The sequence below is a fragment of the Bactrocera dorsalis genome, unplaced genomic scaffold (genome assembly GCF_023373825.1).
Source record: "Bactrocera dorsalis isolate Fly_Bdor unplaced genomic scaffold, ASM2337382v1 BdCtg255, whole genome shotgun sequence".
In the NCBI taxonomy this organism is placed as follows: Eukaryota; Metazoa; Arthropoda; class Insecta; order Diptera; family Tephritidae; genus Bactrocera; species Bactrocera dorsalis.
In genome coordinates, this window is record NW_026038306.1 from 1 (window position 1) to 26,791 (window position 26,791).

General features: G+C 38.9%; 3 protein-coding genes across 4 annotated transcripts; all 3 read left to right on the plus strand.

Moving 5' to 3' along the window:
* Positions 1–2,354: 2,354 nt before the first annotated feature.
* LOC105229091 (protein FAM135B) lies at positions 2,355–14,462 on the plus strand (the record flags this gene model as incomplete). Its single annotated transcript, XM_049462065.1, has 7 exons — positions 2,355–2,652; positions 8,557–8,586; positions 9,102–9,426; positions 9,495–12,985; positions 13,049–13,260; positions 13,420–13,660; positions 13,729–14,462. Coding segments are annotated over 7 exons (4,790 nt in total), but the record flags the coding sequence as incomplete, so codon positions are not given.
* Positions 14,463–19,786: 5,324 nt separating this feature from the next.
* On the plus strand, positions 19,787–22,641 carry LOC105229021 (rab5 GDP/GTP exchange factor). 2 transcript variants are annotated; one of them, XM_011209065.4, is made up of 7 exons: positions 19,787–20,080; positions 20,153–20,392; positions 20,447–20,753; positions 20,822–20,979; positions 21,039–21,295; positions 21,359–21,601; positions 21,679–22,641. In XM_011209065.4, exons 1-7 carry the CDS (start codon positions 19,939–19,941, stop codon positions 22,528–22,530), a joined length of 2,199 nt encoding a protein of 732 aa, XP_011207367.2. In that variant the 5' UTR covers positions 19,787–19,938; the 3' UTR covers positions 22,531–22,641. The 2 variants fall into 2 exon arrangements, with proteins under 2 accessions (XP_011207367.2, XP_029407331.2); XM_029551471.2 differs by having other exon boundaries at positions 19,790–20,080; positions 20,156–20,392.
* Positions 22,642–23,113: 472 nt separating this feature from the next.
* LOC105229020 (transmembrane protein 11 homolog, mitochondrial) lies at positions 23,114–25,612 on the plus strand. Its single transcript, XM_011209064.4, has 3 exons — positions 23,114–23,275; positions 23,974–24,307; positions 24,402–25,612. Exons 1-3 carry the CDS (start codon positions 23,253–23,255, stop codon positions 24,564–24,566), a joined length of 522 nt encoding a protein of 173 aa, XP_011207366.1. The 5' UTR covers positions 23,114–23,252; the 3' UTR covers positions 24,567–25,612.
* Positions 25,613–26,791: the final 1,179 nt, after the last annotated feature.

A 26,791-nucleotide genomic window follows, 5' to 3' on the forward strand; every position in this document is an offset into this window, starting at 1 on the left:
TTCAAATCCAACTTGATTTTGATTTTACTACGAGATTTCCTTTTTCAAAACTGAAATTCTAAGCGATCATTATTGTTCATTCTCAATTTTTGAAATCTGCTGAGGCGTCTGGTTTTGTACGCAGTCAAAATAAAACTTCAGGTCCGATTCGGCTGTACGGTATAATAATAAGTAAGGCTAAGTACTTATCGGACCGCTCTCGTCCACATCTCATTCACATACGCATGGGTGTTGTCTTTGTTCAAATGTGCATAAGTTCGCAAATAACAAATTTATGCATACGGAATATACTTTATATCACGTACACACATACATATATACGTACGTGTACCCCGTATAGGGCCTTTATTTAGCTCACCATGAATGCGCAGTTAAGTGGACTCACATCGTGGTGTGTTGACGTTGCCAAGACAAATCTGAGCAAACCAAATAGTACATTACCCTGAATTGAATGAAATAAAAGCTGAAGATTGACAACTTAAGTCGCCGGCAATGCTTCAGTTTCACCAGCCGAAATGAGAACGCTGTTATAAATATTGAAATGTACATTTAAAGTAGTTGAGTATTTGCTGAAAGCACTGGGACAATTTCGTGCGGATTTGGAGCTTATCTGCGTTGTCAAAAGCTTCAATTTATTCAAAGAACTTTTTTCTTAAGAAGTACTTGAAGGTAACATATTTTGTGAAAGAATGGATTTTAATATTGAAGAAAAACTAACAGATTTCATACAAGAATACAAGCCATGATCACGGTCTCATATTTAAATGTAGATTAAGATAACATTTGCAGTTATATTCATTGCTTACTTTGAAGAATCAGCCACTACACATGTTTTTATGTGCTTCGTAGTTTTTGAATACTTGGTCAAAGACAATACTCTAACGATGCTCCAGCGTCCATATTCGCCAAACATGGCTCCTTCTAACTTTCTGTTATTTCCAAAAGCTAAGGCTTTCCCAAAGAGACCTGTAAAATCAACAACCGACTAAATATTCACCATGCGCCGAACCTCGGAAAAGACCCGTGAAAAGAGGATCCACACATCACTTCTTCGTCGATTTCAAAGCTGCTTTTGACAGCACGAAAAGTAGTTGCCTTTATAGCACTATGTCGGAATTTGGTATCCCTGCAAAATTAATGCGGCTGCGTAAACTGACGTTGAGTAAAGCTAAAATCTCCGTCTGGATCAGAAAGGACCTCTCCGAGCCGTTCGATATCAAACGAAGTTTGAGATAACGCGACTTCCTATTATGTAACTTATTCAATCTACTCCTGGAGAAAATAATTCTATCTGCAAATCTGAATAGAGAAAGTACAATCGTCTCTCGAAGAGACCGAACTCTATAACTCACTCATTATTCCCGTCCTGCTGTATGGTGACTAGAACATCTGAGGAGTCGCCGTAACGAGTTTCCGAGAGAAAGGTTCTGCGGAAGATTTATGGATTTACGGTTCATTGCGAATTGGCAACAAATACCGCAGCCGATGGAACTATAAGCTGCATGACATATCAACGGCCTTGACATAGTTTAGCGAGTTAAGAGACAGCGGTCACGCTGCCTAGGTCATATCGTCCGAATGGATGAAGACACTCTAGTTCTGAAAGTATTCGATGCAGTAGCTGCTGAGGGAAGCAGAGGAAGAGGAAGACATCCACTCCGACCACTTGGAATCTCCCCTTGGCTCCAAAGAGCTAAAGGGAAGAACGACTGACGCCCTTTTGTAAAAGCGGCTAAAACCTTGTAAGTGGCGTCTACGCCTAAAAAGAAGAACTTGATGATTCAATGAAAAGGATGGAGAACTTTTTATTATTTGCTCTTCAGCAATATCTTATCTTCATATGCAATCAGTTTTGTAAGGTTCCATGAACAAAAGTTGAAGTTAGTCCAGGATCTTTTGTTGATACAGCTTTCCAAATGAAGATGTCAATGCTAAATGGGCTTTACCGTTAACTGATGCATTTTGACAAGTTTGCTAGCTTTGATTATAAATGATCCTGAAATCAACATGACTTGCCGTCGACACATAAAATTTTTTTTAATAGGAATTAAATCATATTTGCCGAATATAGCGCTACAATAATTTTCTCCCCACTGTCGTTAAGAGGTTAGGATGTGATATGTAGCAAAGTCTTTCACCGCAAGAAGAATCATATAATTTAATTTATATTACCTGTACATCAAACAAATGTCATTTGGAGTTTTTGATTTCAGTTGAGTACAACAGTTCTCAGTGTTAAGAAGCTTGTAAATCTAATTCCTCAATTAATGTTAATTACCTCAAAGAAAAAGCATTAATTTACCTATAAGCAGCAATACCTTTTCGCATGCAAATCCGCTTTTCTCTTTAGTAAGCATTTAATTTTCGATTTTCATTTCTCTTTTGCTCACTTCACTTTTTTCCAGTTGACAGCCGTCACTTGAAGGAATCCATTGAACGTGCGGAATTCTCATTGCAATTGGAGTTGTGGTTTGGCGAACAAAACGGCACCAGCGCATTATCATTGGCCTCCACACGCACCTTACAGCTGAATTTCCATCCAGGTCGAGGGCTCCATTACCATCTACCGGTGCTGTTCGATTACTTCCACTTGGCCGCCATTAGCGTTGGCATCCACGCCAGTTTAGTGGCTTTGCATCAGCCCTACATAAAGTGAGTATTACATGGAGTCCGTGTGTGAATGTGTTGAATGTGAAAGCTGGGAGGCAGACTCCTGATCCGGCGGGCTGAAGCGGGGCATGTTGAAGGGTCATGAAAAAAGAGGTTAAAGGGCAAAACCACGCACATTCCGGTTGTGGCATTAACACACATGCTGCCAGGTTTGTTTGTAAACGCGGCAGCTTTTGGCCACATACAAGATCATTATACGCTCTAAACGACCATGCTTGTCGTAGCTGCATACCGGGCAGAAACCGAACCGCTGTTGGCTGCGAATGCGGCATTTGTGGCTGCATTGCTGCTGACTTGTGCACATTTGCTCATGCACCTGCGTTCTATTTCATGCCTCTTCATATTTATGGATAAATTATGCAAATGTGATAAATCGAAAAGCTGGATTTAGAAATAATTTGATAAGAATTGGGAATTGGAATTTCGAATTTCTATAATATAATTTTTTTCATACTCTATGAGGATAAAAACAACATATTTTTGCAGAAAGATCGTAAACTTACCTTAATTTTTAAAAATATATAGTAGTAGTTTAATCAGGCTTTCTGAGATAGTTTTTATTTGATAACAGTACATATATTGGTAAATTCGAAGAATGGAAACTCAGAAAAACGGTTCTAATAAAATAATTTTGATTCATCAAGACAAAATACCGTGCTATCAATCAAAAATATGGTAACATTTTATTCATTGAATTCCGTATACCCCAGATGTAGTCCGCAGCGTCTTGTTCCTGCCTTCAGAACCAAAAAATTACTCTATAGAATGATATTCTGCGAAAAAGAAGTGTTCATTGCCTAGCCTATTTTTAAGTGAATATGTATCGAAACATTGCGCCCTAAATTGCGAAGGCCCAATCCCTTGAAAACACTGTGGTCAACGTTTTCCTGTTAGAAATATCTCACTACCGAACAGAGTGTTCTTCTTTATCAGGTTAGGTTAGGATTAGATCGTATGATTGATCTAAAATCAATGGATCTTACTTGGGCAGATATTTGACCTTTGTGTTACCCTTAAACTCTTAAAAGTTGACCACTAGATCCCCATAAGTCGACAAAGTGCTTTGAGCTTATAGCAAATTTATTAAGGCTGTTAATATCAATCCCAGCTACTTCGTTAGGTGCACCAAGGGTGTCTGTACCGCGATATTGCAATCACAGTTTGGAAAATGCCGAGCAATAAAGAGGTAGTAACAAAATGATTCCACTTCAGCTTCCTCCATACAGCTTTGAAAAAGAGCGTCTGACAGCCACAGACCGAGATTCAGCCGCACCCCGTGTGAACTTATTGAAACGAGTCCAGTCAGGACACTAACAATTGCGAGACGAGAGGCTTAGCTGAGAGCCAGCAGTTCAGAGGATCTCTTACGGTTTCTGGGTGTTGACCAGCGCTTGCTGAGCTCACTGCACGTCCAAAGATCCAACGCCAGAACTCAAGAAGACACCGCTTCCAATCGAATGAAATTGGGATCAGGGTGCCTACCCTAGCAAGCTTTGGAGTTTCCGGCGATTTCGCTGTGGGCAAGCTCGTATGCATATCTAATAAACAGGTAGAAGAAGCTTGAGGCTATTGTTAATGACTTCATGCACTCCTTTACTAGTTTTAAGCCCACAGTCAGGGAGCTCATGCCAGTTGAGCCGCTCGGCTATCGAAGTGAATGCATATCTCTCTGAAGGAAGCTACACTTCAAAAACAGCACATCTACTGCTACTTTGACGGCAGCCACCTCCTGTTGAAAGACGCTACATTGATTCAATAGACTGAAACTAAAGTTGATGGAGATCTCCCGACAAAACTACTGTTACTCTTCCTCTTAACTTCGATCCATCCGTGCAAAAGCTCACTGCACCCCTTCTTCAACGGCTTCGTCCCGCCCACAAGTCCGTCAAAGGTGTGTGAGCTTCTTTTTCAAGAGGCCGGTTATTTCCTACATACTTTTTTATAATCATATCATAGGACCTATAAGGTTGACAATTCAGAACTCGGAAGGTTCAGTTTTATTTGAAAAATACGAAGCGACTGAAATTTAGGCTGTAATAGATTTTCAAACAAAATACCTCAAAGTGGCTTCTAAAAACCTTTGAGCATTGATCCAAGCCTGAACACGTCGTTTCATACAAGTTTTGCTCAACTGAGTCTCAAAACAATACTATAATCTATCATTTTGAATTAGTAATTGGTTCTCAGTGATCCCAAAGAGGTAGTCGGACTTCGGATTAATGTAAAAACTTCCATAATTTCAAAACCAATAAATAATGGAATACAGGATAATTAAAAAATATATACATATAATATGTAAAACTATAACATTTCGTCGATCAAGCTGCATGCGAACATTCTCCAGAACATAAGAAACAGTCCAGTATTGAACAGCCCCGTGTTAAATGTGCGTTTTCCACGAAAGTTGAAAAGTCACCTGCAATTGTAAGAATATATTGTTACTAAGCATATATATTTGTATATATGTATGTATGTATGTATGTTCGTTGTACAACTTCTTACACATGTATGTACATATATACATATAAACGTTCCCACACGTCGGTGACGGCACGTGCACTTATAAAAAATTAACATTCATGCCATGAATGAATTCAAGTGCCGGCTGTTGTGTCTCATCTTATCATCATATACTTATGATCATGAAAAACAGTGCGAGCCATTGCACGAATGACTGAATGAAGGCTAACAACGCAAAAAAATGGAATAGCGAAGGCATTTGCAACTCATTAAAGCGCTTACACACACGTTTGCCTTGCCATGTGCCACGCATTGACGTTCATTAGCAACGCATGAAGAATGAGCGGCGCATGGCCACAACGGCAAACGTGCCACCACCCACTATCACGTCCATCCCCCCTAGTGAGTGGGCAGCGCTCACAGTCGCAGACTCACTTGTAATTTCCAACATGTGTCTACAACTTTCTAAACGAGCATGAATGGCAAGGCGCATCCTTGGCAACGCTCGTGTCTCTAGTCACTTAGCCTCCTCGTCTCCTAGTCTCATGTCTGTCTACACTGCGACCAACTATTGCCCGTCTCTAATCCTATTTGGTATTTCCTTTCCGACCGACACAACGACTCACCGACTTCCTTACTTGTTTTGCAATTAATTTTAATGACTTAAATCAATTGTTGCCGCTGCGCTGCGTTTCATCCTCCAACCGACACACACACGCACATATATACACGCCATTGGATCACATTCACGTGCCTACAACTGTACGCAGACGTCAAACGAGAGCCTTGCCACAGGTTATTCCTTTCAACTTTCCTTGGCGTATACAAATTTTCCGACGTTTGATGCTGAAAAAGTTTGTATTGCAACACACACACATACACCCATATACACAACCGCACAACTGAATAATTAAAATCCTTTGCTAATATGTGTATATGTACCTTAGCTTGTGTTGTCTGGTATAATATATATAGTTGTACGGCCGCTTCGCCAATTACTACTCTCTTGAAGGTATCGCTCACAGAGGAGAATTTAGAAAGTTTATGCTTACAAATAAATGCGATTTGTTGTAAAACCACAAGTGTCTATTTAATCTCTTAAAGTACCTTGAATGCTTTTAATCCCTTATTGGAAATTGTTAAGTTTATTAAAGTGATGCCTGCGGTCGTTTTCGAGATATACCCAGATAAGTAGATATCAATAAATCACTTGATGGATTTGAAATAGTTTAATTTAAGTTTAATTCAGAAGTATTATACATTTTCCCTAAAGTTATGGGTTGTTAAGATAATTTCTAGTCTGTTGGCATGTTTGCTCTTAAGACAGGGAGCTATGGACACTCATACCAGAGTTCTTATGGCATTCCTTTTGAATTTTGAGTGAAATGAGATGTTAGATCCAATCAGAGATCAAGACATTCTTTCACTGTCTTTGACGAGACCCTAAGCGGCTTGGCTATCTGTATAGAACGTGTGATCCAAGTAGAGATACTTTCTTCAATAGTATTTTTTGACAAATCACGCGTGAGTCGCGTCAAGCTGTCATGTTTTTTTCGTTGGCTTTGTTTGACATTTTGTCATAAAAAGACTTACGCCTAAAGAACGTTTACAAATCGTTCAACTTTATTACGAAAACTCACGTTCTATCTCGGTCTACTGAGTGTACTATTTGCAACACCATCATCCATCTTGAGACCCAGCATTCATTATTGGGTAATATTCAGACAGAGCAGAAAATATAGCAACCGTAGCTGAGAGTGTACACAAAGACGGTGGAGAGTCCATTCGCCATCGTTCGCAGCAACTCGGACTGAGGTATGGGACGACTTGGCGCGTTTAACGTCGAGATCTTAAATCGAAAGCGCACAAAATACAGCTTGTGCAAGAACTGAATCCGCTCGACCTCCTCAAATGACATCGCTTCGCACCATGGGCTCTTGAAAAGTTCAAAAAAGAACGTACGTTTTGGAACCAAATTGTATTCAGCGATGAGGCCCATTTCTGGCTCAATGGGGATGCCGCATTTGGGACGAAGAGCAACCTGAAGAGATGATATTTCATCAAGAAAAAAAAACGATTTTGTGTGGTTTGTGGGTCGATGGAATGATTGGTCTATATTTCTTCAAAAGTGATGCCGGTGAGAACGTAACCGTCAGTGGCGACTGTTATCGCGCCATGTTACCATGATAACTGACTATTTGATTCCGAAAATCTAAGCTCGTGATCTGAGCGACATTTGATTTCGGCGTCACGTCTCACACATCGCATCAATCAATGGATTTATTGAGAGAACACGACGAGCAGATAGTTTCACGTTTTGGGTCGGTTGATTGGCTACCAAGATCGTATGATATCACAGCGTTAGATTTTTTTTGTGGAGATATGTAAAGTTTGAAGTCTATGGGGACGATCCCGCTTCGATTCAAGCCTTGGGGCAAAACAAGACTCGTGTCATTCGCCAGTTACCAGTCGAAATGCTCCAACGAATCATCGAAAATTGAACTCAACAGATGGACTATATGAGACGTAACCACGGCCACATTTGAAAGAGATAATTTTAAAAAGTAAATGCCAAAGAATGTTCTTTCGAATGATAATAAACATTCCCCACTAAATTTGAAGTCTCTGTGTTTTTCCTTTGAAAAAGTAGGGAGCCTCGAAATAGATCAGCCTTTAGTAATTTTATTACTTTTAGTCTCTTGCGCTTAGGCGCCATCGGGCGATGAGACCTAGTACTTATCCGACCGCCCTCATACTTTAGCGTAGGTTACATTTTCGTTCTGCAAAGGCATGCTTGCGGCTCAGTATTTGTCAAAAAGTCTCTGAAAACTTGTCCATATTTCATACTGGTTATTCATATGATATTGTTCTATCAGTAATGAGAAAAAACGCGAAGTTTTGAGGTTCGTTTAATTTTGTTTAAAAAGTTTCAAATATCATTCAAGTTAACAACCATCTAGTTTAAGCCTCTTTCCAGTAGTTTTTAGCTTCACGTAAATAGTTGAGTTCTCCAGTTGTTCCGCCCTTTTATTAACTATTTTTACTCTCTCTTCCTAACGAATTGAATTAAAATAGATTTTGTTGATTCACATTTAGCCTTATATACCCCCCGCAACTCGTTTACAGTTAATGCTAAAGCAATGGTTATTTGTAACAGCATACTCAACTCATATACATCATATTATAATCCACTTAATCGTTACAATTCATTATACTAATTTATGTTTTACTTCCCAACTTCTTTATCCCACAACATTCGAAATGAAACGAAAAAAAAAATAAAAAAAAACTTAAACCTATCCGGCCCAAAACTTCAACATTTCACATAATCGCCTATTTTTGCTATAACAATTTTACGACAAACATTGTTTTTGTTTTTATTTGGACCTCCTACTCATGAATGCTTACCATCGATAAATTAAAAAGGAAAACACTTTTCCGTTACATGAAACTCTGGTAAGACTCTCTCCACGTTTAGTATCACAATTTTAGTTGTTTTCTTTCAATTTCACTAGCATTTCTAGTTTTCCTTTCACGTTTTCCGTTTTGATTCATACCTTCTGCTGTTTTTAGTTTTGTTTGTTTGGTTTGAATGCAGTTTTAGTACAACTTTGTCTAGTTGAAAATAAAGTCATGAAAGTAAAACTAAAGTAGTACAACTAAGAGTTTTGAAAATTCCAAATATTTGTTATTGTTGTTTTTCATTTTTTTTTAATTTAGATTAACTTGTAGCACAAACTTCTCGGCCAGTTTTTTATTATTATTTTTTTGTAATATAACTTAAACTCTGTAGTCGGCATTGAAGTTGTTCTTAGAGAGCAACAATTAGCAAAAATTTTGTGTAAGTGTGTGTGTCCCAAACAAAAATTAAACAAAATCTGAGCTTAAAGCTTCACTTAGTGTAAAAACTGTATTGACATTTTTTTACTAAAGCTCATAGTCGCTAATACCCACACGTTTCTTTAATGCAGCGCGCCTAAAAGCTCGAAAGCTTGGAGCGGCAAGCTGAACTGTCGTGGCAGTATGTCGCCTGGTCCATTGGAGGCGGTCTTTTTTGGGCCACAAATTGTGGGCACCACTAAGTGCAGCGGTGGTCCCGCAGGACGTTTACTGCAATCACGTCAAATACATCACGAAGTGTGTAGCCTACTGTTGGGCGCCATTGAGAATCTTAAGGTTACGCTCAACGAGTTCAGCGCAGTGCTTACGAAGAGCATGAATAATCAAATCGGCTCACCACCATTACGCGAGAACGATACCACGGAACGTTTGCAGCATTTAACCGAAGAGGCGAAGGTAGGTTGTCGGAGCGCTTAAGTGAGGCTCGATAAAAGTGTAAATTATTTCATGTTTCTTTTACACAGCTACACGACACCGAAGAGGATTTCGCTATTCGTGCAAATTCCGACATCGCACAGCTATGCGCCGAGTGTATCATGTACTGGCGGCGCGTCTTGCTCGCCTCCTCACAAACGGCCGTGCATACACTGCTCGCCAAAAAGCATCATATACTGCGTGTACAACGCTTTGCGGAAGGGTTTTTTGTCAACGAAAACCCGCGTCACTCGGCGGCCGGTTGCTATGACAGCAACTATCAGAATTATGTAGCCATCGCAGAAATGGCACGTCGTAGCCGTTATCTACAGTCGCTGCCACCGCTACCGGTACACTGCACGCCGATCGATGGTGATGCAAGCTCCTTACCATTGATATTTGAAGATCGCTACATCGAACCGCCGAACTATACGCGGCGTCGCACCGGCAGTGATCCGCATTTAAATAGTCACGAGAGTTTGGTGAGCTCTTGTGGCAGCAACACAACGCCCAAACTACCACCGCCGCCAGCAGCGAGCATGCTCGATAAGACACACTCAGTTAACAGCCTCAGCGGGCGTAGTACTAATTCCAAAGAATGCTCGTGTACCGTTAATTTTGATTATCAGAATAGTCCCGGCTGTGTGGCTGGCGTGCTGACGCCGCGTTTCGCATTGGGTGGTGAAGTCTTGCAAGCAAGTCTCACTATTTCAACCACAGCAGCGACCAAAGTACCGAGTAATAGCACGCTAAACCATCGACAGATGTCGCGGCACTCTGTTACCGGTCTACTTGAGGCTGACGATGATACAGTGACTGCAAAGGAATGCAGTTACAATGCTAATAGCACGTTACCAGCGCGACACAGCAAGTCACTGGACCAACTGGATGGCACAGTCCACAGCACGCCCTCCTTGCGCACACACAGTCACACACAACAGCTCAACATGCATGGTTCCTTACAAACGCAATCAGATTCAAATTATAAACACTTTAGTGATGGCGCCAGCGTATCCAGTTTGGCTAACAAGGTCGAACAATCGGCGACGCGCAAGCATAAAGCACAAGCTGAAGATCTCATGCGTAATATCTCGGAGTTCCGTCAGAAGTACAAGAACTGTGAAGATGGTACACGCTGTGACACCAAACTGCTTTTAAATGGACACGCTAAGGCCACAAATAATCTAGCTGTAAATGGTTGCAACCGTGCCGACGTAAGCACACTTAACCGGCAGTTAAGTACGGGAAAATTCGATTATTTGCACGAGATACGCATGCTGAACTCACCGAAGCAGCTAACGTTATGCTCACATTACAACTCGTTGCCAAAATACAATGGGAATGGCTTGATACCGCCGCGAAACTCATATCCACCCATTAAGTCCAAGAAAATAAATGGTTGTATAGAGAACGAAGCCAAAGCCGCCAAGCACATAGTGACGCCAATACAACAACACACAATACCGCGTAGCAGCTCTTCACAAGCCTTACGTCAGAAGTCCCAAGGCGATGTAAGCAGTCAAGCAGAGTATGCGTCAACCATACCGCGTTCGGTTGAGATCGCACGGGTGCGTGTGTCTGATCTCAAAGAAATGTTGAAGAACGGTACACTCAAAAAGGAGTCAAGTAGTTCTGAAAGTGATATACCCTCAAAAGTGCAGTCCTCAAAAAGTAGTGACAATAAAATGCTCTCTTCTCTTAGTGTACCATTTAAATTAGAGTCGTTGAATACGACTAGCAGCGAACAGAATACTAGTGGTTTTAGCGAATCATTACCGAATCTGGCGCCACCACCGCAATTCGATGCGAACACGGGGCAAAAGCGCAAACTTGTGCTAAGCAATTCCACGTCGTCATTAAGTGAGGAGAGTGGTTGGGTGTCCAGTCGGCGCAGTTCACTCGGTCCATCTAGTCCAGAAACCATAACAAATAACGAAAAAAACGAAAAGAATGAACAAGCACATATCAATGGTATGGAGACTCGCCTAAACGGCGAGCAACTACGTCTTAAATTACAACAACTATTGGATCAGCAAGCTCAAAAGAGCATTAAAAAGCACAGTACAGCAAAACAGTCGAGTCAAAATCACAAAAACAATGCCGCGAACAATGAAATATCGATACAACGTAAGGTCTCATCCGTAACGCTGAAGATGAAACCCGATTTTAACAGAACCGAATTGCATTTACGACGCCGTCTGCAGCATTTAACGAATGGCGAATCCACGGAAACGGATGATTTAGAAATACCTGCACGGCGCGAACGTCTAAGACATGGCAAACACGAGAAATCGAAATCAGATTTCGATCTAGCCAGTTTAAAAGAAAACACACCGCTAGAGAATGTGCGCGTACCGCCACCACAGCAGTTCCAAGATGATTTGCTGCCACCCGATGAATTTCGTGATCCACCATTGCCCGGTACACATGAGAAATTTACGACAGACACAACGACTCCCACAAATACAACAACCATAATCTCAACAAGACATAATAACAATAAGAAAACTCCTACCACGCAGTCCGGAACGTCGAAAATACAACCAAGCAACGATATCAAGTTGATGCCGACACAAATACCTAAAACAAAGCTAAAGCATCATCAAAGCTTTAATATCAGTCCAAAGAAGAATCAGAGTCGTCCGTCGCATACAACAACAGTGCAGACACAAAAACTATATACAATGCAAAAATCTTCGCCGACGACGACACTTCTTGCGAAACCGTCCCAAATAAAAGAAATTGCCACCCCGGATCAAAGCCTTTTAAAACTCATGGAGCCCTCGCACGCTATCGACAACCCAGTCTATCACATTTACGAATCGTTGAAACCCATCGCCACACCTGCCATATTCACAAACAAACCGTTGTTAAAGTCACACAGCATCTTAGAGCTGAAACATAGTCATCAACCGTCGAGTGAACTCTACAACAACCACTGCAGATCGACACCACATCATCACATCGCCAACGTAAACAATGGTGTTACGAATGTGACCCACAATGGACACGGCCACAGTCATATGCACAATCATGAGCATACCAACGATCACACCATACATACGCATGCGGTTGAACTCACCGAGGACGAAGATAAGGAGAACACCAGCAACACACAAAATAAAGCCATAGTGGCGCGAACCGATAGCCAAAAGTCGAACAGCTCCAAGGTGTTGGTTAAACGCACAAAAACCGCTGCTGTCGTCGGTAATGGTCAAGATTCCAATGTTTCACTCATGGAATTTGAAAAATATCGTGAAGAATTTCGCAAACAGATCAAATATACCGGTAGCATTTATTCGGACTTTGCTAAGCTGGCTTCCGAACTGCCATACTTTAGCATTTGCGATGAGTATCGCGCCTTTTCGCCAAACGGTATGCATTTAATTATCTGTGTTCACGGGTTGGATGGAAACGCCGCCGATTTGCGACTCGTGCGTACTTATCTTGAGCTCGGTTTGCCCGGCGCTAACTTGGAGTTTCTAATGTCGGAGCGCAATCAAGGCGATACGTTTTCCGATTTTGAAACAATGACCGATCGGTAAGCGAACTCTAATGAGTTTAATGAGGTGTATGTAATACATATGTATATCTAATCTTTCAGGCTTGTAGCTGAGATACTATATCATATAGAAACATGTGGTCTGAATCCAACACGCATTTCATTCGTCGCACACTCTTTAGGTACGATCATAGTACGTAGCGCTTTGGCGCGTTCGCAAATGCGTCCATTACTACCGCGTCTACACACATTCCTATCGCTGTCTGGACCACATTTGGGTACGCTATACAACACTAGCGGGCTTGTCAATATGGGTAAGTTACCGAAGATGACTAAAGCAGATGTAAAGAAAGAATTGACAATATAAGTCTGGGTCAAAGTGCTTTGAAACACATTTCTTGCTATTTTTATTCTGAGAAGACTTTCTCATCCTTGAATATCACTTTATAATAATAATCATAATCGAATTTCAGGCATGTGGTTCATGCAGAAATGGAAGAAATCCGGCTCACTTTTACAGCTTTGTATGCGCGACACATCGGATCTACGCAATACGTTTTTATATCGTCTTAGTCAGCGCAGCACCCTGCATCATTTCAAGAATATACTGCTTTGTGGTTCGAGTCAAGATCGTTATGTGCCAGCGCATTCAGCCCGTCTGGAGCTCTGCAAAGCCGCCATACGTGATAACTCCAATCTGGGCACGGTTTACAGGCAAGTGACATCAGTTGATTGCTTGATTTAATGAAATATAAAACGAAATATCTTATCATTTGTTTCAGGGAAATGATACACAACATAATCGCACCGATATTGGCTCGCCCCGAATTGCAGTTAGCGCGTTACGACGTCCATCATGCACTTCCGCATACAGCAAATACGCTCATCGGTAGAGCAGCGCATATTGCTGTACTCGACTCGGAATTATTCATAGAGAAATTTTTACTGATTGCCGGCTTAAAATATTTTAGTTAACCAAGAAATAACTAGAAATTTACCAACTACAAATAGAGGGGAAAAAAGTTAGGTATTTGCATAAGAAAAACATGGTACGAACACTTGGGTCACTTGTTAAACCCGGTATAGTTAAAAGCTATTTTGTAGTCGTAGTTGTTGATACACGCTTTAGAGGTAGTTAGGTATATAGCTGGTAAGGGAATCGTCGCATTACGTAAGAAGAAAAAACTATAACGAAGGATTTGAGAATTGGCTCGGCGTACAAATTTTATGTCTATTTATTTTGAAAAAAAATATATTTTGTTTGAGGGGCTCTCATTGTTTTAGCTATGGGTTTCGAATTGGGGGACCTACTTATTCTGCGCGAAGAAAAACTCCTATAATTCAAGGCAGTTTTGAAAATGTTAAGCATTTCTGTCGTGGTTTATATCATTTTTCGCCTTGGACCAAAAATAAATGTGGTCTTTGTAGAATCTCGAATAAGATCTGGTCAAATTGATTATACATACCAAACACACAACGCTGTAAAGTAGAACGAAGTAGGACATTGATTTCAGTGTACAGCCATGGCAATAGCTTTTGAAAATATCACCTTTTAACTACTCTGCCGTTAAGTTCGTATATTGGTTAAGACGAAGTTTTAAAAGTTATATGCCTGTATGTACAAGTAATGGCTGCAGATTGTCGCCGTTTCGTCCACCGATTTTTCGGGTGAACGGGGTCAGAGAGAATGTATTTCATTCCAAATGTGATGGAGCGACTGCAGGCATCCATAGGCAAAGTAGGACACATTTTGCGGAGTGATTGGGGTCTCGGACGTCGTGCTGTTCGAAACCATATATCGCGGCTTGTTTGTGTCATTGCAACGTAACGACTGGATCTCCGATGAACATATATGTTGAGAGGGAGGATATCTAGGGAGCAGGAGACTTTTAGACGATAGGGTCAAGTGTAGGTGGCAAGACCGTTGAGACAATAGTCCTAAAGGTTGAGTAATTTATAAGTACATTAGGGACATTGGGTTTTTTGAGGGTAACCCAAACTTCAGATTATGTCTGAGTGTGGGTTTTCTGCCTACGTGGCTACGTGGCTTGGGCCTCTGAATGCATTATCTGATAGGCCGGTTGTTTTGTGGCGCTGGGCCTGGGAGCATGTAATTGCAGAATGCTTGATGTACTTGGTCATTAGGGATCTGGGTGATATGGGGATTATCTGGACTGATGGACGTTTAGATGTTAGCGGTGTGATTTCCATCAGCCTGATTGCAAAACAGTTAGGGTCATTTGTGCTTGAATTCTTTAGGCCGCGAAGGCGTTTCACTGAGAGATATTTCTGCGTGAATAATGTATGCGTATAATGTGCGTATGGAGTCCAACCCCTGGTCACCAGTCCAAAGCAGTCTGGAAGATCAACTGATAGTAGTTTTGGCTACGAGTTCTGATCAGAGACTTAATTCTGGTACCACGTAGAGCAGGAGCCCGCTTTAATCTGTTCATTGCGGACTGGCCCCTCGGGAGTATCGTGGTGATTGTAGATAAAATCCGAATGCGGTAAGAACTGACACGTTGACAGTTGAATGTGGTGTTGCATTGCAACCGGTTGCGGAACCCAAAGTACGGCAGATGTTTTAGATGGGCCTCGAACCCACCAAGGTGGTTAGTGTGTCCATTCCACACTGCCAATTGGTATTGAAAATGCTAGGGCGCTGAGCAATGCATATTTGATCCGCCGTGTTTTTGAGTGCCGTGGGGTAAGACTGTCATCAGCAGGTACTCACGACCAGATCGTCCGTCGTCAAACCTTCGTATTTTCTTTTCCACCATCAACCAAGTGAAACAGGTTAGCTTAGAACTCCAGTTTGTTGTGGGTAACCCAAGCTAAAAATGGAGCCAAAATTAGAATTATATTTACTAAAAATACGTACGTGTATGACAAGCAAGTCTTGATGGAGCAGATATTTAACACTTGTTTTGAAATCGTCGCCGACAATTACTCACACACATGCAAAATATGGCAAATGTGTGCTAAGTTGATAAACAAAAAAAAACTTACTTAAACAAACAAGGAATTTTTCAATGAGATTTGAACTTTTTTATATTAAAATCTATGTATTTAATAATTAATATTAAGGAACAAGCAACACAAACATACATACATATATTAAACTATTTAGTATGAGAGAGTAGTAGTATTAGAGAATCAGTGTTACAAAATCAAAACCAAAGAAACTCTACGCATAGAGAAATGTTAAATTTTTAATCAAAAAGAATAATTTATTGAAGGAAAATATAGTAATAGATTCATGCATACAAACACACATACACACAACTACATATAGTATATAGTATATAGAAACGTTGCGCTATGTTCGTGTGCTAGCAAGCTAGTTAGTAAAGGGTTAGGCAAGAGTGATAGTTGTGAAACAGGCAGAAATTTGCGATTTGTTTACTCTTTAAGACTTTAAATAGCTGTAGCCAAGGACAAACAAAGTCGAAATTCACCAAACTGAAACAGTTTTTTTGTTTTTCACAATTGCGCAGCGCAGCTATTGAAGTAGTTAAATAGAAAATTAAATACCGTTAAAATATGAATCAAAATTTTTCCAAATATCACCGTTGTAGTTAATAAAAAATATACTTGAAACGTTCGAAATGCACCGAAAAAAGAGAAAAATCTATTGCGTTACATTTTTTATTGATGAATCAAATATTCTACTTTCAGTGGTAAGGGTCAATTAGGTCATGCAAGAAAACTTTAATTTAATTTTTTAATTAGTGAAAATAAGACATTAAATAATAAACCATTGTTAGAAATGCAGGGAACATCATTTATAGAACGTAGGAATTGTCTGAGCGAATTTTCCAAATGCTTATTGTAGTTTGTAGTTGCAACAAATGATTGCATAATATAATAACAGTAAATAAAAAAAAAAAAATAAAATTTATATAAATAAGTATTTACATTGCCAATTGTCTGATTTTAAACTAGTGATATGCTCTGCATGTAGTTGTTAGCATTTTAAATGGGTTTGCTTGTTAGAAAAAATTCAAAATATCTCTTTGTAATTTTCATTCAAGCATATAAAAGTATTGAAACCGTTTCAAAACTTAAGCAGAAATTAATGAAAAATCGTTAAATTTATTTATGCTAAATTATATTGCAATTTATTCTGAATTATATGTAAATTTATTCTATAATATTGGGTAGTCGAAAAAGTATTTTCGTATTTTGCAAGTAGATGCCAATATTAAAATTTTTTTCATTGAATTCGTATTTTTTAATTCATAAATAATTTTTTAAAATAAATTTATTTGCTAACATAACGTAATCTTCATTTAACTCCGCAAGCTTCGCACAGCGAAATATTATGCATAAGCACCGACTCATCGATTCGTCTACTAAATTACTTTAATGGAAACCATGTAAACGAAGAATTTTGATATATTGACTGCACACACATCTATTCAAATACCAAAGCATTGGCTTTATCTTAAAATTTTGTAGTAATATTTTTTGCTTTTACTCTATACTTTCGTTGTGTGCGAAATCTTATTTAAAACTTTGAGAAATTGTGTTTAAAGTAAATCTTAAATGTAAGATGAAAAAATTTAATAAAGCACTGCGAATTATTTAAGCTGGTTTTATTTATCATTCAGATTATTGACCATTGCCAACTTGTTGGAAAGAAGGTTATAATTTGATTGAGGTGTCGAACTGTAGCAAAGCCACGTCTCCTTCCCAATAAATCCAAAGTTCTTTAAGTTATTTACCATTGCTTATATATAACATGGATGGAAGACTCATCCTCATGCAAGTGAAGAAAGTTCTCTGAGCGCCATTCACTTGGGAGTGGCCAGAAACGATTCTTTTACATACATATGGCTCAAGCAGCTTCTGGTATTAGACCAAGTATCCTCTGGGTAGCCAAAGAACATTCGTTTGACGGCGAACTAAAGCAAGAAGGAGAAATACACTTTCCCAAGGTTGGGCACTGGGTTTGGGGCCCGCCACGTAAAAAAACACCCCCAATAAAAGAAAGAAAACAGCCTCGGATGAAAGACCCCTCTTTTGATGACGACCACTGCCAACGCATTAAGGATTGGAATTTGAGGGCATGCACCTGGAATGTGCGGTCCCTTAATTGAGATGGTGCCGCTGTCCAGCTGGTTGATGTCCTCGTCACAGTGAAGGTTGACACCACCGCTGCCGATGAAATGCGAAGGATAGGACAAAGACTTAGGCGAGTAAAATTATGTGGCATTTACTATAGTGACCATATAAAGTAGCGCAAAATCGATGTGGCATTCGTGGTGGGAGAGAGACTCTGTCACCGAGTCCTGGCATTCACCCCAGTAGATGAACATCTAGCCACAATCCGCATCAAAGCGAAGTTCTTTAACATAAAGCTGATTTGCGCCCACACTCCGACGGAAGAGAAGAACGATGTGACCAAAGACATCTTTAAAAAGCTTGGTGCTTGGCCACCAACCATGGTGAGCAAAGAAGCTATTTTTGGCACAACGGTCGGTAAATTCGGCCTGGACAGGGCCCGAAATATGGTTATCCCTAGTACTAGATTCCAACATAGAAAACTTCATCAACCTGGCTGTCTCCGGATCAAAAAGCCATCAACCAGATCGATCATGTCGAGATTCTAGCATTGACTCAGACCACTATCTTGTTGCAGCAAAAATACGCACCCTCTTCTGTGCAGCAAAATACGCACGTCGACAAATACAAGAAAGGTTCGACGAACGATTTTCTACTAGACTTGCACTCGTCCTCTCGGAAAACACTCAGTAGCAACTCGGTATAAGGGAACTGTGGGACGACATTTTAAGCTCCTTACATCAGCTGCAAACGAAACCATTGGTTTTCGTAAAAGGCAAAAACACAACTGGAGAAAACCAGACTGCCTCTCTCGAAACGTTACAATAGACGACAACACGTGCAGTGTGGGATAGATGCCAAGAGGTGAAGACGGAAGCAAGACGCATTTGCAAACAAAAAAAGAGGCCGAAATGCATGTATATGAAGAGCTTGACAAGCTGGTCGACGGGGGTAATGCTCGAAAATTCTACGAAAAGATCCGGTGACTAACAGAAGGTTTCAAGACCGGAGCATATTCTTGTAGACCCCCAGATGTGATCTAGTCACTGATGCCCAACCAGATTCCCCAATCAGTGACGATTGAGCAGCCGTCCCATTGCCCGACCACGAAGAAGTTCGAATAGAAATAACCCCAATAACAAAGCGACAAGGGCCGATGGATTACCGGCCGTGCTATTCAAACTCGGCGGCGAAGAAATGATAAAGAGTATGTATCAACTTCTTTGTAGAATATTGTCGGACGATTGGAATTTAAGTGTTCTCTGCCCAATCAACAAAAATAATCTACACTAACCACCGTGGGATAAGTCTCCTCAACATTGCATATTAGGTTCTATCGCGTGTACTGCATCGTCGTAGATAATGTGGGCGCAAAGAAGCTGCTCATTTGTTGGAACCATTGTGATTGAACCACTATAGCATACAGCTACCATACAAACTGACCTATCAATTAAGATTCTTATTCAAGGTATCTCTACGTTATTAGAACAAATTGATCGGACCAGTACATAGTTCTTATACAAACTGACCGTAGAAAATCAAGATAAAGCTATATATAATCCTTTATATATAACCATCTATTTATCTCGATTACAAAAAAAATATTATAAAAAAGAATTCTAAATCCGGAAGTCAACATTGAAGTTTTTACATTTATCTGTAGCTTTGTTATTTTATCATTTATTATAACGCTTCGTGAACACCGCTCTCAGTAGGCACAAAGCAAAACAAAAATGAAAATAAAGGCTTACTTATTGTGAATTTACGAAAATGCTTGTCAAAACAAAATTAATAGTGCGGATTGTGACTGACACGGACATTGATTAATTTTTATAGCCTGAAATTTTTCGCCATAAATATTTGCTTATAATAAACATACTGTTGAAAATTATCTAACCCTTTAATACTCATCTAGGAATTTAGAGATGTCACTAGCGCGTGTGCCTCAATTAAGAATTGTGCAGCGAGACCTTAAGTGCCGTCAAGGCTGTGGATTTTATGGGAATGCCCAATTTGATGGACTCTGCTCCAAATGTTTTCGTGAACGAAACGATAAAAGAAAGAAAGGTTAGCAGCAGCTTTATGAGTTCTAAAAATAAATGTATTATTTTATATTTTGCGATGATTTTTGACATACAGCAGAGCAGAATGCACTTCCTCCTGTTGCAAATTCGCCGAATACCAGTGGCACGAGCACAGCTGGGCGATTGTCGCCACAAAACCTCTTGGGGCGTGTGCCAAACAAGAGGCAAGACAGTATGCCGGAAATATCGACAGGAACTCTTACAAAGAAAAAATCTCTTGTACCAGCTGTATTTCAAAAAACACTTCAATCGAATACGCTGAAGAGTAAAAAATTAAAACAAGATGGTCATTTAGGTAAGCTTGCCAATTTTAACTTTTGTTTAAAATAAAAACTATTTTTTAATGCAGGACAAAGAGCATATGTGCCCGATCCCACCGAAAGCCAATTTATGCTTCAACTACGCCAACTGCGCATACCCGATGATGGCAAACGTAAACTAAAAAGTGAAATTCAACGTTTAGACAATGCCATACGTAGTTATATGAATAATAGCGCTAATAAAAATGTTGATGAATTGTCAGAGATGGTGCAAAATGCATACACCAAACTGGCGGATATTGTGCACAATGACCAACGTTTCCAAATTGCTACCAACGAAGACCGTGAAAGTGCAATTGATTTCTTCGAAAAAGTGGTCATGACCCAAAATCACAAGTAATTTTTAAATAATTACAATTTTTGTTTCAATGTAATTAGTTAAATTTGCTTTATCTGCATTTCAGATTCCTATTTAGTCCGTATTTCACGCTCGATGAGGAAAACGATGTAAAAATTCAAAAACGGATACGTCAACTTAGTTGGATAACGGCAAAACATTTAGTATGTAGCATTGATGAAGTTAATGCGGAATCGCGAGACTTGGTCTATAATGCTATAACAGGCATGTCGAACCTTTATTTCTTAAATGCATAATCTAATTTACATTTTTTTAAATTTTAGAGTTGGTAGGCATCGATTCTTATTACTCACCTCAAGAGAAACTGGAATGCACAGTGCGTTGTTGTCGCCATATTTTTGAATTACTCAAGCATTCAGTTGGCGGTCCCGCAAGTGCAGATGAATTTCTTCCGGCTCTTATTTTCGTTGTGCTAAAAGCTAATCCAGTGCGACTGCATAGTAATGTAAACTTTGTAACACGCTTCACCAATGCGTCGCGGCTAATGAGTGGCGAAGGTGGCTATTATTTCACTAATCTGGTAAGTATTTTTGTAATCTACGAATATTTTTCCGATATTTCATTTCATTGTAAAAACCACAAGTGCTGCGCAATCTCCTTTATTGAGAATTTAAATGGCGAAAGTTTGGGTATCTCGGAAGAAGAATTCGATTTATTGATGTCAGGTGATAAAGCTTTCAGTACACCTTGGGAAAGCGCTTTACTGGCTTGTGAGGGATTACATTTAATATCGGAGAATATGAAGCGCATGGAATCACTAAAAAAGCGGAATTCTAGCATTGCTACTGGTATTGAAAATTTTCGTAAAGATCTCGAAGAGTTCCAGGTACAATAATTAATACTTATTTTATTTGCAAAATAGTACGTGTGAATGTAACTGATTATTTTGTTTTCTTTTATAAGCGGGAGATCACCGATAAAGTGGATGCTTGCATTGCCAAAGCGCCACTTACTATCCTGCCAATAAAAACGCCATCACATTTAATTAGCAAGGCAAGGGCTCACCTGGCAAATGGAAGTGATATAGGTTTAGCGACAGCTGAATCAGTTGGACATTATAGTGCTAATTTGATTGCTGCAATAAGCGCCGATGGAAATACGAATAAAGAGAGTACAAAAAATACTCTCCCCTTAGTAAAAAACAGTACAAATCAAATAATTGATATTCTAGAGGACGCATCGCACACATTGGCGCTTAAAGACACTAGTACTACATCGATTGGTCGGTTATCGCCCCTACCACCAGCACAACCAAACATAGACCTACAATTTGCATCACCTATTTTTAATTATACACCTTTCGACGCCATTTCGCTACTGGAAGATCACTCTGACTCCACTGATGATTATTTAATTAACACCAATTTACGAGGAGGACTTACAAATGTAAACTATGACTTCGATTTATCCGACCACAGCGGTGAAAACAGTGTTACTGAAGATTTAAAATTAAATTTGGAAGAATTCGATCCACTTGCACAAAAACCTACAGCAGAAAGTGATCTACAAGCAACTGAGCAAAATGGAAGTACAGTTGAGCGTAGTTTATTGGACAGTGATTCGCCCACAAATGGAACATTACTTCCATCGCCTTTGAAACCGACAGTAACTGATTATCGTGGCTTCTCGAGTTTCGAAATACCATCTATTTCCTGTAATACGGGTGATTTTGCGTCGCTAAATCATTCTGTTAATGAAAGCGAGATTACCATAAGGACAACTAGCACAGTAATCGAAAATAGCAAAGCTAATTGATTTAAAACAGTCGAATTCCACAATTGTGTGATAAATGTATTAATATAGTTAAATGGATTCTAACTGCATATAATAAATTAAATGATATTGTAAATTGTTTTGTGTACATAATCAATAATATTTGATTATTTGCTTAACCATTGAGAATCTAATTTTTCAAATATATTGAACATAATGGTCAGATAATTTTCAGAGATAAATAATTATCATCATATTAGGTTTGTTTCTTAACTACTAAGTATTACTAGCTAACCGAGTTTTTGCTGAATGACCGTTTCGTAACCCCAAAAACTTTCAGAAGAGAGTAGAAGTAGAGAGTTGTAAAAATAAAATTTCTATTGATTAATTTTCAAGTTTTAATAAGATGTATTTTTAATAAAAACAACATTTTCATATTTTTTCCGTAGTTTTCAGTTTATTTACTTCTCCGCTCTTTGTGAGAGTAACTCGCATCTCCTTCATATCTAGTAGCTACTAACATTTATGAAACAAACCTTATTGCTCATAAAAAAGCATCATTGACTGTGAATACCCTATAACCGCCAGTCACAATAGTATGACAACAAAGCGAAATGCCAAACACAGGCAGACTTCGATTCGATTGGCTTTCGATTTGTCCATCGCTGTGATTTTGTGTGTGGAGGGATTGTGGTATTTTTGAAGGAAGCTGTGAGCGTGATTACATTAAAACCCTCGGAAATACACAGACAATAGCATAAAAAATGAGGAAAAGTGATGAGGATAGGTTAGTGTCATAGTGAAGTATATATATTTTGGAATTATGTTAATATTTTAGCATTTTTGTTATGCAATTCAAATGGAGAGTAGAACATAGAATAATGAACATCATAATTTGTGTGTGTGTTATATGTGGCTGCGTTGTAAGTACTTTATGTAGCCGGCTGTTAAAGATGCAGGGAATGTGCGGGCAGGGGCGCGAGTGAAAATAAATAAATTGTGTGCGAAAGTGTCTAATGCTTTCCTTAAGATTATTTTGTTTTTATGCTGGACATAAAGGTTATTCATATGCTATGAAAATATGAGTGTATATTATATTTTATTAGCTATGTTTTAGTACAAAAATACAATAATAATGAAACAGCTGAGTGTGATGCATAGTGGGTGTAGAGATGGGTGAAGTTTTCCTACCCTTCCAGATATTACTTGTATCTACTTTTTGCGTCACGTCTACTACGCAATATTGTGACCGAGACCTTGAACTGCACATATGGTTGTCATATATTCATGTATATTTACTGACATATTTTTGGGAGTGCTAACATAACGAAAATTATTTTACTAACTGACAAAATGTTACTTCTAAAAGCAGCTATGTATATATATTTTTCAAAATATACATACAAGATTATTATAATTGCTTGTCTGCGATAAGACGCACAAATCATTTTATACATATTTATATCTTTCAACTTTTTATGATAGTTCTACAAGCGCACCAACTTTTCGCATAATACGTGAAGTTTACGAAAGCACTAATGCACATGAACGCTTTGAAGCAGAGCTGGACAAAGCGCTGGAGGCTAAAGTGGATTACATAATTATCGAACCGCCTAGGTTGGGCGATGAAACTGAACGATGGATAACCGTTGGAAACTGCTTACACAAAACAGCCGTTATTTCAGGAGTCGCTTCTCTCATATCCAGTTTGTTATGGCGAGATCGGCCAGTGATTGCAGCGCCGATATGCGCTATTTCGCTTTTCTGTACAGGATTATACACAGTATCTTGGAATTATGATCCATGCTGCCAGTATCAGGTACTAGAATTTTAAAAAACTAAAAAGTTTATAAAAACACTTATTATTTTTGTATTATCGATCTCTCTTTACTTATTTTTTTTTTTCATTTAAGGTGGAGTACGATGAAGAAATCCTAAGCAAATTACCACTCGGTGATGTGTCTGCTCCTATGATACTAGGGTATTCGCCTAATAACAAAACAAAATATTTGCATCGCAGTGTCACTTTATTATCAGCAGCATTCTGTGCATGGCAAATATGGCGGTCGTACAAGTAGCTGAGCATACCAACACCCAGCCGTATTGTCTGAGTGAAGTTGCATGCTTTTGTGATTAGATGAAAAGTAGAATGTCAATGCCACACCAATGTACTACAGATGTTTGTACATTTATCGTTTTTATTGCATGCAACCACGCCACCACGTACTCGCCACCGTACCACAATCTCCACCAGTAGTACCCAAATGAACACGAACACACACAGGGATACATTAGGCGTCTCAACTGCAGCGATAATAACTGCATTAGCTCAGCGTGGATTAGTAAATACTTGGAAGTTGTTGATGGATAAACATCCCAATTTTTTTATTTAATGCAATTAACGAACTTTTATTTTGTATTTTTTTTTACGAATAGTAAGAATGAAGCTAAAATAAGACGTTAGTGTAAAAGAATGTGTGGAAATATTTTGGCAACGAAATTCACAATTGCAAAAGTTTACCAAAAGACGATTTGTTGGAATACAATACAAATGTAAGGTGAAAAATTATTAAATTAATTGTACGTTTAAATGTTTCGTTTAGCTAAAAGTTTAAGTAAAAATGAACAACAAACTAAATTTATGCATTTTTTTTTCAATTTTTACTTCATTTTGAGACTGCATTATTATTCGAGTGATATTGCGTACATACCAATCTACATACCACATGTATGTATATCGGCTACCTGCATTGTTCTAAGCCTCTTGTGTGAAAAAATTGGCGTTGAGCAGCAATAAACTTCACTCGCATTGAAAAGTGTTTAAACATAAATCGTTTTAAACGTTTAGACATACAAATAAACAAATTGAACTCAAGAGTAATTCAATTATTAAAATATAATTATAAATGTTTAGCAATAAAACATAAATAAATGATATATTGGAATCGTCTTATGAAGCGTAATTTTGTTTTAGCAAATAATTCAAATTGTAAAACGTTCAAATGTATCTAATACAACGCAAAAAAAGCATAAAAACAATAGAATAAACGCAAAGTAAAGTCCAAAAAATAATACGAAATCAAAGAAGTATAGAAATAAATAAATAAAGTTTGAAAAATATTAATCATTAAAGTCGTTTACTAAAAGACCAAGCACAATTGTAGGACCAATAACACTTGCCGACTACAGCATACGGCCTTATTTCCTGCTGATAACAAAATTTGGCATAGAATTCAGAACGTACGCATACATACATACATATATGTATATTATATTCATATGTGTGTGCGTTCATTACCTTCTGTAATCTGTACTTACAATCAATCAATTTATTGCCGAAATTCTACTTATACAATATGTGCATCTGTGACAGTGGTTCTATTTATGTATTATGTGTAATATAATACTAAAAAATTTTAAGAAGTTCTGCTCTGTAATAATTTAAAAATGACAAATCGCAACAACAAATCCGCCGTAAACGATACACAATTATCCGATATGCATACATACACACATATGTATGCATTTGCAACTTAGGCAGAACAGTGACGAAATGTACTTCTATACGACAGGAGCAAAGGAGCGAAACATCGAACAATAAAAACGTCTCACTGCGCCTGTAGTTTTGTAGCCGCTAAATTTGCACCAACGCATTTTTACCTGTGTTTCCGTTGAGGTACATGCGAAAAAATAACGTACACTTCTGCACAACTTCTGTTGTTGTTGTAGTGGCAGTAATCTGCCGTTAACTTCGGCAGCACCGAAGTCTTTATTCTGTTTTTAATCGATCAGAGTTTTGCTGTTATTGTTGTAGCGGAAGAATTCAGCCGAGTTGACAGTCCTTGGCCGGATAAAAAAAACCCGGGTCCGTCATGGTTACGTAGACCCGACTGTCGTAAATCAGTAAAGATAGCTTGTTTTCTGCAACTAACCCTAGGGGACATCTATCACACTTCATAAAAAAATCGAGTAATCGAGACGACACTGAACTTATAATCCGCTAAGCACTGTTTCCACAGCTGCACTAGACAACCTTTGTCTCCAGAATCTGCTAATAAGCTTTTGAAAAAATCGGATCTTCTCCTGCTTTGGTGGTCTCGCAAATTTTGAGCCGTCTCCGAAAGGCTAATGACAAGAATTCACATGACAGCGTTGTCCGATGGCCCAACACTACCTAGATGCTCTGTGGCATATTTAATAATCGTCTCTACTTCATAAGAAACTAGTATCATATCCTAATATTCCATCCATACTTTTGACATAATCCTTTACCCCAAAATCTAGTTTACTCCGACAATATTCT

Coding starts and splice junctions, on each gene's coding strand:
- LOC105229021 (XM_011209065.4), top strand. CDS start 19,939: ATGTCACTAGCGCGTGTGCCTCAATTAAGAATTGTGCAGCGAGACCTT. Junction 20,081..20,152: donor AAACGATAAAAGAAAGAAAG/GTTAGCAGCAGC, acceptor TTTGACATACAG/CAGAGCAGAATGCACTTCCT. Junction 20,393..20,446: donor AAAACAAGATGGTCATTTAG/GTAAGCTTGCCA, acceptor TTTTTAATGCAG/GACAAAGAGCATATGTGCCC.
- LOC105229020 (XM_011209064.4), top strand. CDS start 23,253: ATGAGGAAAAGTGATGAGGATAG. Junction 23,276..23,973: donor AGGAAAAGTGATGAGGATAG/GTTAGTGTCATA, acceptor TTTTTATGATAG/TTCTACAAGCGCACCAACTT. Junction 24,308..24,401: donor ATCCATGCTGCCAGTATCAG/GTACTAGAATTT, acceptor TTTTCATTTAAG/GTGGAGTACGATGAAGAAAT.